At 44.2% G+C, this 12,757-nt stretch overlaps 1 protein-coding gene across 1 annotated transcript in view; it reads right to left on the bottom strand.

Moving 5' to 3' along the window:
* Positions 1-3,167, bottom strand: part of RNF17 (ring finger protein 17) — a 215,496-nt gene extending 212,329 nt beyond the window's left edge. Inside the window, exons 1-2 of the mRNA XM_030561299.1 lie at positions 3,077-3,167; positions 648-760 (exon numbers count right to left, since the gene is read on the bottom strand). Coding sequence (XP_030417159.1) covers positions 648-760; positions 3,077-3,167 — 204 coding nt within the window. The remainder of the gene's footprint in view (positions 1-647; positions 761-3,076) is intronic.
* Positions 3,168-12,757: the final 9,590 nt, after the last annotated feature.

Here is a 12,757-nt window from a genome sequence, read left to right as displayed (position 1 = left end):
GTTTCAACAGCTAGTGAGTTGTGCTAACTTGAACTTTATATCCCAATGGGTTAGCCAACTCATATCATCACTCATCACATTCCAGTTAAAGGTTTGAGTGGGGACCAGCCTAGAGTAGGGCAACATTCAAGTTATAACTTGAGTCAACTCTGCAGTGAAGAGAAGCTCAAAGTTAATTGAATATACACATTCATTTTTAGGGATGCGATTCCATCATGAAGGTCACGGAGCAGCAGCCAGCCCCGGAGCCACCAGAGCAGCACTCTGACTGCTAGCCCCCCCACTCTGGGTATTTTAATAAAGGTCAGGAAAAGATTGTGGGCTTCTATGAATTATTGCCCATAACCTGTCTCTGACTTTTACTAAACATACCCATGACAGAATCTTAACCTTATTTATCATGTTAAGCTAGCTTTAAACAAAAAAAACACGACTAGTGAGATTACCTTTTTGTACCACAGATTAAAAAAACCCCAAACACCTTAGTATTTAAAATAGCATATAAGAATGGTATGTCAGATAACATTGACAAGATTAGTTTTTGTCTTCACATTATCTGAAAGCTCCCTTTAGTTGCTTAATACTATACTTTAAATTGCAAATAATTTTACAACAGACCTTGACATGTTTGTGGAACAAACACTTACCTCACAGTCAACACACACTACTATACTTGACTCCTGTGTTACCGATAAACACAATTCGCAAAAGATATGTCCACACTGTAATGCATGATGACGAGCTCCTGATGAAATCAAGTCTATAAATTAGCAAAATCCAGATTTACTGATCAAGTCTTTTACAGTTACCAACAAAGAGTGACTGTTGCCATATTTAAAGTATAGCTACACAATCTTGCAAAAGCATCCGTCTTGCTGATGAAGTAATTCAGCAGCATTTTCAGGCCAACGTTACAGTTTCAGAGAGAAAAGGTGGAGGAGGCAATATCTTTTACTGGATCAACTTCTGTGGTGAGACACACAAGCTTTCAAGATTACACAGAGCTCTTCTTCAGGTCTAATATCCTGGGACCAACATAGGTACAACAACACTGCACACAACGTTATAGTTTCAGGCATTTATAAAGCTTATAAAAAATAATGGTACTCCAAGAAAAAGCCAGGTGCACAGAAAGACCTGTGCCTCCCACAGTCTAGCAGTAACAACAGCAGATTCCCCATCTTTGCAATTTTCTCTAAGGCTCAACAAAAAAACACAGTGAAACTGACTAAGCTCCAGTCAGTTGCTGATGTACCAAAGTTGGGTGATCACTGAATTGTACAGAAAGGGAATTTTACAAATACAAGGATATCCCAGGGGAAAAGCAGCAATAAGTATAACATAGGTATTAAAAGTATTTGTTCAGCTAGTACCTGTAAAACTACTGATTTAAGATAAACAGACATAAGCCAGGTTTCTGCTAACATAAAAAGATTATCCACACACATAATTGCACCAGTTTAGCTAACTCACCATAAAATCGCTCTAGTAACTGAAGTAACACACAAGTTTGTGTATGATCTAGTTCTAAAAATATTATTCCTTTGTGCTCAGAATTGTTTTGGACTCTTAACACATGAGTTTCTTTTTTGGAGAGACTGTTTCAAACTCTTCACTTTTAACATAAAAAAAAGCCATTCTACTGCAGATTGTTAAACTACACTGATTTATTGTAAAAGCCTAACTAAAACAATACACAGCCAGTGTCTATTAAAGTCATTACATTCAGCACTGTAAGCTAGGTATTACATATTTTCTCCCATAGGTGCCAACTTCAAGGGCTCAAGCACCCACAGAGAAAAAATAGGGGGTGCTCAGCATACACGGAGCTGACCTGGACTGCTATTCTGATGGCTCTGGGGCTGGCCACCAAACAGCCCTTCAGCAGCTGGCCCTGCACCCCCATCAGCTCTTCAGCAGATCAGCTGCTGAGTGAGGCTGCTCTGCCACTCACCCTTCTCTGCTCCATCCTCCCCTTACTGCCCTTAATGCAAGAGGGGGCAGAAAGGAACAAGAGGCAGGGAGGCATTCAGGGGTGGGGGTGAAGTAGGCAGGAAGGGGTGGAGTGGGGGTGGGATTTCTGGGGACAGACAGAGGAGGTGTGGGGTACTCACTAGCAAAACCAAAAGTCAGCTCAGTGCCTATGTTTTCTTCTGTAGCCCTGCATTTGGACATGAATGGCATTCATATATCACAGTAATGCACATTTCTAAAGTGCCTAAAATGAACAGGACAAAGAGGGGGGAAGGTCCACTGTCACACAAATACATACTTACTCTTACATCCATTATAAGTACTCAGCATATCCGTATTTGGTCTCCTTTCCCCAACTCCAGATTTTGTTTCTTTTTAGTGACCTTCATCCATGTGCACCCCCATCCGATGCTGAAGACAATGTCGGGGGGCAGCGGGACTAGGCTCTCAGGGTAGGTGGGAGTGGGACTCTGGCCTGATCACATGCCCGGTCACAGGGCAGCAGGGTGACCAGATGTCCCAATTTTATAGGGACAGTCTCGATTTTTGGGTCTTTTTCTTATCTAGGTTGCTATTACTCCCCACCCCCGGCCTGATTTTTCACATTTGCTGTCTGGTCACCCTACAGGGCGGAGCTGATCACCAGAGGCCGGACTGTGCCCGCCCCCCCTCCGCACAGGAGCGCCCTGTACCGGCAAAGGCGGGCGGTGGAAGACCCAGGGTTGACGGGCAAAGGGAGGGATACGCCAGGCCACAAGCTGCGGCATCTCCCGGAGCCTTTCCCAGCAGCACCGCTACCCTCGGGCGAGGGGAAGCTTATGAGCCCGGCACAAGGGAGACGCCAGGGCCGAGAACCTGGCAGGGGGAGGCCCAGTGTCGTGCGACCGGGCCAGCGCAACAGGGGCCTCTCCCGCCAACGGCTGAAGGATCCGCGGGGGAGGGGGCGAGGCAGCCCCGCGCTCCCCGCCCTGGGTCCGGCTAACCGAACGGAGACGCGAGCCGAGTTGGCCCGCGCGCGGCCGCAGAGGCACGAGGGAACCCGCCTCTCAGAGGGCAGGGAAAAGACCCGGGCCCAGGCCCGCAGCGCTCGGCCCCCTCTCACCTTGGGAGACAACTGTTCCGCGTCGCGAGCACCCGACACACAGCAGCGCCGGGGACCGCCGCCCTCGGAGCTCCTCCCGCGCCGCAGCCATCTCGCGGCTTCCCGCCTGCAGCACGCGGACCCGGGCAACAGCCTGCACGGCACGTGACCCTCAACCACCAGCCAATAGCAGCCGTCCTCCCTTCGCTCAGCAGCCAAACGTCGCGTGGTGGGCGAGGCCTCTTCTCTGTTACTAGGCAGGAGAACCATCAAGTGGGCTCTGGGGAAGTACTGGGGTCAGGCTATTCAGCAAGCCCAGGGGGAGGGTCAGCAACAGAACTTGGGGTTCTGAGTCCCCACCCAGTGCATTGGACCAGCCTGCCATGAGACTTCCTGGCGTAGAGCAGTCACTGGTCACCACGTTTGTGCCATGATAGATAATTGGCCGTATCTGCCCTGTAGTGGTCATGAAACCACATGGCTTAAAAATATAGCTCAGAAGTTGAAGGGATTGGTGCCAATGTTATAAAGTCTATTTTTTTAAGATTCAAGTGTTTTCTTTGGTTAGAACAGATCAAATAATATGTATGGGTTGAATAAATTATTCAATGTCGTTTCTGTTGCTCTTATTTTGTTTTTGATTAGCATGGACTTGAATCCCATAGGTTTAAAACAAAACAGTTAAACCCATCAAATGTCTCCTGGCTTCCATGACAAAGCCAGCAAAAATGGCAAGTTTACATGTGTTTTTTATGCAAATACATAAGCCAGCCCAGGATTACTGCAAACTGAGGACAGGTCTACACTTAAAAACTGCTGTGTGCCACTGTAGCACATCAGTGAAGATGCTACTACACCAGCAGGAGAGCTGCTCTCATCAGCATAATCAATCCACCTCCGTGAGAGGCAATAGCTAGGTTGACGGGAGAAGCACTCCTGTCCATATAGCGCTGTCTAGACTGGGGGTTAGGTCAGTATAACTGCATCACTCGGGTGAGGATTTTTCACACCCCACAGTGACATAATTATACTAATATAAGTTTATAGTGCAGACCTGGCCTGAGTTAAGGTTGTTTATTATTACTAAATTCACACAGCCCAGAATAAGATTAGCTTCCTACCCCAAATTCATAATTGGAGAATATAAATATATGGCTTGAGCCTACTACTTGAGTAGAGCTGTAGATGTGACACAAAGTTCAAAGTCCACAAGGTGGGTTTGCAAACTTTGCATAGCTATATATGAGGATTTTGTAACTGGAATATTACTATTTCAGTGAGGCGGGCAAATACCAAAACTGTATTTTGAGTTGGGAGCTGAAGGAGTCGATGGCAGTCCTTACTGCACAAGCACAGGGAGAGTATTCCAGGCACAGGGGTAGTGTGGAAGGAAGCATACACTTAGGAGTGAGAGGCTACAAAGCGAAAGATACATATATTACCAAACCCATGATTAACCTGACCTGATCTGAGTTTAACAGAGTGAAATACTGACTCCATTGAAGTCGTGTGTAAAACCCTCATTGGGGCCAGGATTTCACCCAGGTTATGTAACAAAATCCAAAACTAGGCAAGTTTCAGTTGGTTTTGATTATATTTTACAGTAATGCCTATAGGCCTCAATTGGGATTAGGGTCCCATTGTTAAGATGTTGTATATACAAAGACATGATCCTCACCAAAAAAAATAATTACAATACAATAACAGTTTTGCACAAGTCTAAGCATGTAACAGTCATTGTTTAAGTGTTAGTTGCATGACTGTGCTGTGAAGGGCCACATTTTCCAATGTCCCTAGGATAGCAACAATCCTAAAGTTGCTTCTGCTTGTAGAAGTAAATGCTAGGTTGTATTGCTTCTGTGACAATCAGCTCTTTGGTGAGGGGTGTGCCTATATTTGCTTATTATCTGGGCTTCAGATATATTCTATAGATGAATGAACAAGTTTAACTATAAACAACTTCATATATTAGATACCATTTTACTGCCTATTAATTTATTCAAATGTATGAAAGTATCTATAGGTGCATATCCTATGCTCTATGCCTATTCCACAAATTAAGATGAAAAATATGATAAAGGACTTGTAACAGCATGAGCTGCCGCTTTAATAGTCTCGTAGAGGGACAGGGAGCAGCTGACCCTACCCCAGAAAGAAGCCCAGCAGACAGGTGCTGGGAATCAGCTGACACAGTTGATTAGCACCTCCTGAGTGGCACACACTCTTAGTTGGAATAAAAAGAAGAGCTCAGGCATTAGGGGGTTGGGGACTGAGCCAAGAGAGGGTATTTTCTGGTAAAAAGAACAGATGGTTGAGCCTGTTATGTTCCCATTAGGTTGGAAAGTGGTATACCTGGTAGCTACTGGAGTATAGAGAACCTGAGTCTGAACCTGTCACCATACAGTTGTTAGTGTTGCTTTTTGTATGCTTCCTTTGCTTTGTTTGGGAAGATAGCAAACAGAGCCATGAAAGGGAGAGAAACCTAACTTTGGTGCAGCTAGTTGTCTGTCTATCCCTGGCTGGTGACTAGGGACACCAACCTACAGGACTATGTATAAATATGCACCAACATTTCATCCATTAGTACATCCCTCCCCAAAAGCCTGAGAGGGGAAAATGGTAACACATTTTATAAGTTCAACAAAAACCAATAGATATTCTCCTACATAGTTATCTAAACCATTTTATGCATGTAATTTGCTATTTAAAGAGCATGTAAACTGTGCATTGCTAAGTGGTTTTTGTAAAATATAGATAAATGCTTAAAAAAAACCTAAACTATAGCCACAAGATGGTAGCATGGATTAACTGTAGTTAGATTCACTCTCAGTATCTTCACTGCAAAGAGAAAGTATAATTATAGCACTGTGAGTAGCCATACCCATGCTAATTTTAGCCAGACCAGGTAACAGTAGCTGTGAAGAAATGGCAGCACAGTAGTATCCAAAGTCCCTGTCATGCTTTTTTTTGGGCAGCTGCCCAGAGAACAAGCATGTGCCACTGCATCTTCACTACTAATGTTACCTGTGCTAGCTAGGCACATTCACTTTGCACTGAAGATGTACCCCCTGACTAATACAGGCCCTACTTTCTTTTATTCAGATGAGTAATCCCATTAGCTTCATCAGCCTTTTCTGTACCAGAAAATGTGCTGTGTTACAAACATGAAGTTAAATACAATTGTGTCCTTAGTAGGGACAAGATACTCTCTATTTCAAATTGACCCCATGAATGAAAATGCATGTTATGGCGTAGTATGTCCCTTAAGGGTAGTGGGGTCTAGTGGTCAGCTCACCCTGTCACATAGCATGGCCACTTAAGAGTCTGAAAGGTCCAATTATATATACAAGGACTTTAAAGATAGTCGGAGTGAGGAAGTGGTTCCAAGAGTGAGAAGTGTTTGGAAGGAAATCCCATTACTGTTTCTTTAAGGGCCAGGAGTCCAATAGTGGCTCCCCTCTACTCACAGCCAACTGGGAATGAGCTGGGAGAAGGGGACCAGCACAAAGGTTGCATGCTTTCTCAGCCCCCAGGAGATATCAGCAAGGAAAGGCTAGCCTGTTGAGGACCCTGAAGTCTGATGGCTAATTAGGAAGAAGCTGGCAAAGGCCCTACAGCTGGCTAATCCTGAACTCAGCTCCAGGGAGGAGAGCTGGGTAGACTCCTGCTTAAGGAGAAATTGAGGGGCTACTTAATATGATCCAGTTCCAAGAGGAGAGCTGGAAATTCTTGCTTAAGTAAGCACTGAAAGGAGTAACCCAAGGAAGGAAGCAGGAAGGGTTCCAGCAAAGGCAGTGGGTATAATAGGCCAGGGGAAGTTCTGCCTCCCCCGGCACTGCTGCAGCCACTGGACCCTCAGTTGCGGGGTTTGGTAGCAAAGTTTTTGCGTTATTATGCGCCACGCATGTTCCAGGGTGGCTGAGGAGGCCCATACCACCTGCTCAGTTGCCCCGGAAACTGCATGGGACATATAAAAGTGTCTTCTAACATGCTTTTCCCCTGGGTGGATTAGATCCAGTGAGGGGAGGTGTGTAGTGTTATTGACATGAACTGTAACCATAGAGATCATTGTTGCAACCACTGTTATATATTTGCAGCAGATATTGTACAAAGGTTGTCGAGTGAGGTGTCTATGAAAAGGTTATGATTTGCTGGTTATGATTATACTATCTGTATGCATATATCATTTTGTATTTGAAGTTATAAATATTGGCTATGTACTCGTATCTCGATGTGTTTGATTCTAAGTAGCATCAGCAGAGCATTTGGCCAGCTTATTGAGAAGGGACTCTTCAGATTAAGTGCCCAATCAGGAAACGCTTAACTGACAATGGACCTTAGGAGACTCCAATCCACACAAGAAGTTTTTCTAGGAACCTTCAAGGTAGCATGTGAGCAATGGCTGCTCTCCCTGTAAAGAACTGAGTCATGCATGGGAGGCAGGGAAATATCTCAGTGGTTTGAGCACTGGCCTGCTAAACCCAAGGTTGTGAGTTTGGCCCTTGCAGGGCCATTTAGGGAACTGAGGTTAAAAAAAACCTGTCTGGGGATTTGCCCTGCTTTGAGCAGGGGTTTAGACTAGATGATCCCCTGATATTCTGTGTGATTTACCCATCCGACTCCAAACTTCATCTTGCTGCTATGATTTTCCACAGTAAGAACAAAGGGGTGTCCTTCTACATGGCTCAAGGCAGAGGACATAAAAAGCCCTGGAAACCCCTCCATTTTGTCCTCAATCCTGCTTCTTACCTCTGGAGGAACTTTCGCTACAAACTGAAGCTCTAAACAAAGGACTGAATGACCCTCCAAGCTGTGGATGTACTCCAGAGACTTGATTTGAACCTGCAGTTTATTCCATGACTGCTACAAGTCTGAACCAAGAACTTTGCCATTACTGTATGTAATTAATTACTTTGACCAATTTTAGCTCATCTATATTTCTTTATTTTTATGAATAAACTTTTAGATTCTAAAGGATTGGCAACACCATGATTTGTGGGTAAGATATGACTGGTATATTGACCTGGGTATGGGGCTTGGTCCTTGGGATCAGGAGAACCTTTTTTCTTTTACTGGGGTATTGGTTTTCATAATCATTCATCCCCATAAGGAGCAGTGCTGGTAGTGATACTGGGAAACTGGAGTATCTAAGAGAATTGCTTATATGACTTCTGGTTAGCCAGTGGGGTAAAATCCAAGTCCTCTCTGTTTGACTGGTTTGGTGTGCAAAGAAAACGAGTCTTGGGCTGTGACTGCCTTGCTCTAAGCAATTTGTCCTGAAATGATACTAGTTGTGTCCCACCAGAGGCTGCATCATTACAAGGTGCGGTGTGGCTTCAGCAAGCCCCAAGCTCCTCCGGGTAGGGGGAAGCTCAGGGCTTCTCCTCCCAGCTGTGGGGGCGGGAAAGGTTCAGGACTTTGGCCAGCCTGGCAGGGGCTCCTCTGGGCAGAGGGTAGGGGAGGCTCAGGGCTTTTCCTCCAGTCAGGAGGTGGAAGCTCTGGACTCCTCCAGGCAGGAAGGGGGCTTGTGGCTCTGGCCACGGGGGGTCTCGGGTATACAGCCATGGGGAGTGTGCAGGCAGAAGGGGTGGAGCTGAAGGCTAGTCTCTCCCGAGGGGGGCTCCACCTGCTGCCCAGGGGTCCGAGAAACAGGTGCAAGTCTCCTGAAGAAAGGAGCCAGAGATTGCTTCTTCTGCTACATTGCGAAGGAGGGGGGAGGAGTGAGGGTGCAGCGTGCTTGTGGGAGGGGGTGGAACTGGGCGGGAAGGGGTGGGAAGAAGTGGGGTGGGGCATTGGGGGAAGAGGTGGAGTGGGGGCAGGGCTCAGGCAGAGCTGGGGGGAGCAGCAGATTAGAACCTCAGCACCTCTGGTTCAAAAGGGGTAACCAGGAGCGGCGCCAGGGTTTCTGATGCCCTAGGCAGACGGCCATTTCGCCACCCCCCGGGGCCCCGGTGGACTTGCCACAGTAATGCCGGCGGACGGTCCGTCGCTGGAAAGGCTCTGGTGGAGCTGCCTCAGTGATGCCTGCGGGTAGTCCGCTAGTCTAAAGGCTCCGGTGGACCTGCCGCAGGCATGCCTGCGGCAGGTCCACCGGAGCCTTTAGACCAGCGCACCGTCCGCCGAAATGACTGCGGCAGCTCCACCGGAGCCTTTCCAGCAGCAGACCGTCCGCCGGCATCACTGCGGTAAGTCCACCAGACCCATGTGCCGCCCCCCTGGCAAAATAGCACCCCCCACCAAAATTCTGGCGCCCTAGGCCATTGCCTAGGTCACCTAAATGGTAGCGCCAGCCCTGGGTGTAACAGATGCAAGTTTACTATGATTATACAGTACTTATGCAGTTGTGTTGTAGCTGTGTCAATCTCAGGCTATGACAAACAAGGTGGGTGAGGTAATATCTTTATTGGACCAACCTCTGTTGGTGAGAGAGCTTTCGAGCTTACACAGGGCCCTTCTTCAGGTCTAGGAATACAATATCTCTTAATTTGGGCCCATTGGTTAAGTAGTAAATGGTTCTCCTTGGTTTACTGGAAGTCTGTCCATGGTTTCTGCGGCCTCTTTAGTCTTCCATCTATTACACTAATATTGGAGGAGCCCACGTACTTTATTCACACCCCATGCAACACCATTTAATTCAGGGAGCCATTTGGGGGTATGCCACAGGCAGGATTTCACCCTGTGTACTTTTGTGCCAAGTGCACTAGAACTATGCTGATTTTAATTTAAAAATAATTTTTTATCCCAATAACAGTTTATGAAATTTGCTGTTCCTGTCTTCAGATGTACTACATTAAGAGTGAAAATATGAAGTGAGAATTTGCATAGTGATATGTACTTATTTAGAATGTACTTGTGCTTTTTATAAGTCATTCCAAACAGTTGAAAGAAGCTCTGCTATTTTTAGTTCCTGTCATATGTCTCTTTACTATGGGTGTCACACGTAGTACATTTTAATCTAAATTCAAACATTTTCTTGTATGGTTGGAAGGAATAAATTTAAGAACAGTTATTATTTCAACTCACTGTCCCATTAGTTCTGTACATTGTTTTGTTCAGCATTACATTTAACAATATGTTCTAATTTCTCCCTGCTTTGTAGGAATCATATAGATTTGAATTCTAGAAATTCTGCCTTTACATACATCCCCATGTGACTTATTGCATTAATGCAGTTGCACAGAGGGTGGAATAGGGAAATATCAGACAGGATTTGAAGGTGTTACATTTGTACATGGCAAGTGAGACCACAACTGGAATAGTGTGTCCATAGTTTAAAGATATTTAAAACTTGGAGACTATTCAGATTGGTCTACAAGATTGATTTGTAGTTTGGAAAATATGCCTTATAGTGAGAGACTTAAGGAGCTTAATCTTTTTAGATTACTGAAGAGAAAGTTGAGACAACTTGATCATGCTGAATAAGTATCTATACAAGCAGACTGTATGACACTAGATGGCTCTTTACACTAGCAGACAACAATTTTTCTTACCTTAATTTCTAGCCTTTGAATCTTGATATGACTTTAACAAGGAAGGTTATTGACTATTACCTGAGGATATGGTAAATCCTCCATCATTTGGGCTCTGAGCTAGTAGTTGATACCACATAGCTGGATTGTTGCACCCAGGCAGAGCCCCATTGAAGTAAGTGTAGCTCTGTGTAGGTGCAGTAGTCTCTGCCCTTGCTCGCTCATTTGCTGGACTGGGACCATGGAACATCTAAATCATGACTGAATGTTTTTATAAAAAAATATGCTATATTTGAGGCACACATTGACTCCATTCAGACAACACTGAGTGAAATTCTTTGTTATGCAGAGCAGTCAGACTAGATGATCATAACAGTCCCTTCTGGCCCTCAAATTGATAAGAATTTCTCATTTTCTATAGAAGTCCTACTGAAAGGTCTCTTTCAGACAAAACTCCCTTTAGGATAAGACCACAGAGTATAATTTATTTTATAAAAAGTAAGCTGAAAATGGGTTATTATTGGCTCTTAACTCATAACCACACAGCTCAGAATGCAATAACTTAATCATAAAAGTAGAGAGTTGGAAGTGAACTCAGGAGATCATCTACTACATCCCCCTGCTCTGAGACAGGACCAAGTATACCAAGACCATCCCTGACAGGTGTCTGTCTAACCAGTTCTTAAAAAACCTCCAATGATTGTAATTCCACAACCTCCCTTGGAAGCCTATTCCACTGCTTATCTGTCCTTATAGATAGAAAGTTTCCTAATGTTTAACCTAAATCTTCCTTGCTGCAGATTACTTCTTGTCCTACCTTCAGTGGAGGTGGAGAGCAATTGATTATTGTCCTCTTTCTAACAGCTCTTAACATATCTGAAGATTGTTATCAGGTTTCCCCCCCTCAGTCTTCTTTTCCTGATACTAAACATGCCCAGCGCTTTAACCTTTCCACATAGGTCAGCTTTTCCAAACCATTAAACATTTTTATTGCTCTCCTGTGCACTCTCTCTAATTTGTTTACATCTTTCCTAAAATAGGCTTGTAATTTGTTTTTGAACACCATTGTATATAAAATATAACATTAAGCCCATTCTTTACTATTTATCTCATTTTTAAATATAGATTTTAAGACATGATAGGACCCTGGAGCCTTCAGAAAACTCTGCTTGAACCTATGTTGCACTGCTTCAGCACGGAAATCTGAATAACTGGGCAATCCCAAAGTGACAAATGCAAGGTAAAACACACTTGGAAGAAACATTTTTTTCACTACTTACAGACACTGATGGGTTTCTAATGGACCTTAACGTCTTTGAGAAAGTATCAAGGCATCATCCTGGGTAGCTGTATACAAATGTCTGCCCAGTGCATAACTGCTGTCAAAAAGCAAATGAGATGATAGCCTGTATTAAAAAAGGTATAGAGAATAATCCAGAAAATATTTTAATGCACATTACCTCAGACTACATTCAGATTTGACTGCCTTGATTAATTTTGGGGACATAAGTAGAAACCTATTGTCAGTCAAAGGCAGAGGCCTTTGGGGGTAAAGGCTTGGAAAAATCACAGGTGCAGCACTCTAGAATGCAGGGAATCCTCTCTCCGTGCACCCATGGTGGTGCAATTTGTGCTAAAGGGAGGTGGGTCCATGGCACTGATTATCAGAGCTGGCTGTGGCAGCCACTAATACTATCCAAAGGGAAGGTGCAGTGTGCGTACTACCATTACGTATCTATGCCTAGGAGAGGCAGTCTCTCCCTGAGTTCCTTCGGAGTTAGTGCAACTGCACTCCATGGTAGACCACTAGCTAACTACCACATTTTGGCTCACAATTTTTTTTAAATACCGTTTCCATGCCTATGTTACTAATAATCTTTTTTCACTTTTAATAATCTAAAGTCTGAAATGATTTACATTTCACTGTTTGTTTAAAACTTGGTATTTCTCTTATCATGACTTGTGATTATATACTTGTGAATTTGCTTTTGTTTCTAGTCAATTTCTGGCCAGTTTATTATTCTGGTTCTTTCTGTTGCAAACGTATCTGAGGAATTATTCTTTGAAAAATACTATTTTAGTTGGAATTTAAAAAAAATCTGGAAATATTTGTTCATCTGAAGCTCTGGAAAAGTTCAGGTTTTTTTATTAACCTTGACTAAATCTGATCTGACTGCGTCACTTTAATAAAAAACTCAAAACAAATTAAAACAGTTGGATGATGGCTTAATTA

The sequence above is a fragment of the Gopherus evgoodei genome, chromosome 1 (genome assembly GCF_007399415.2).
Source record: "Gopherus evgoodei ecotype Sinaloan lineage chromosome 1, rGopEvg1_v1.p, whole genome shotgun sequence".
Classification (NCBI taxonomy): domain Eukaryota; kingdom Metazoa; phylum Chordata; order Testudines; family Testudinidae; genus Gopherus; species Gopherus evgoodei.
This window is presented reverse-complemented; position numbering and strand designations above follow the sequence as displayed.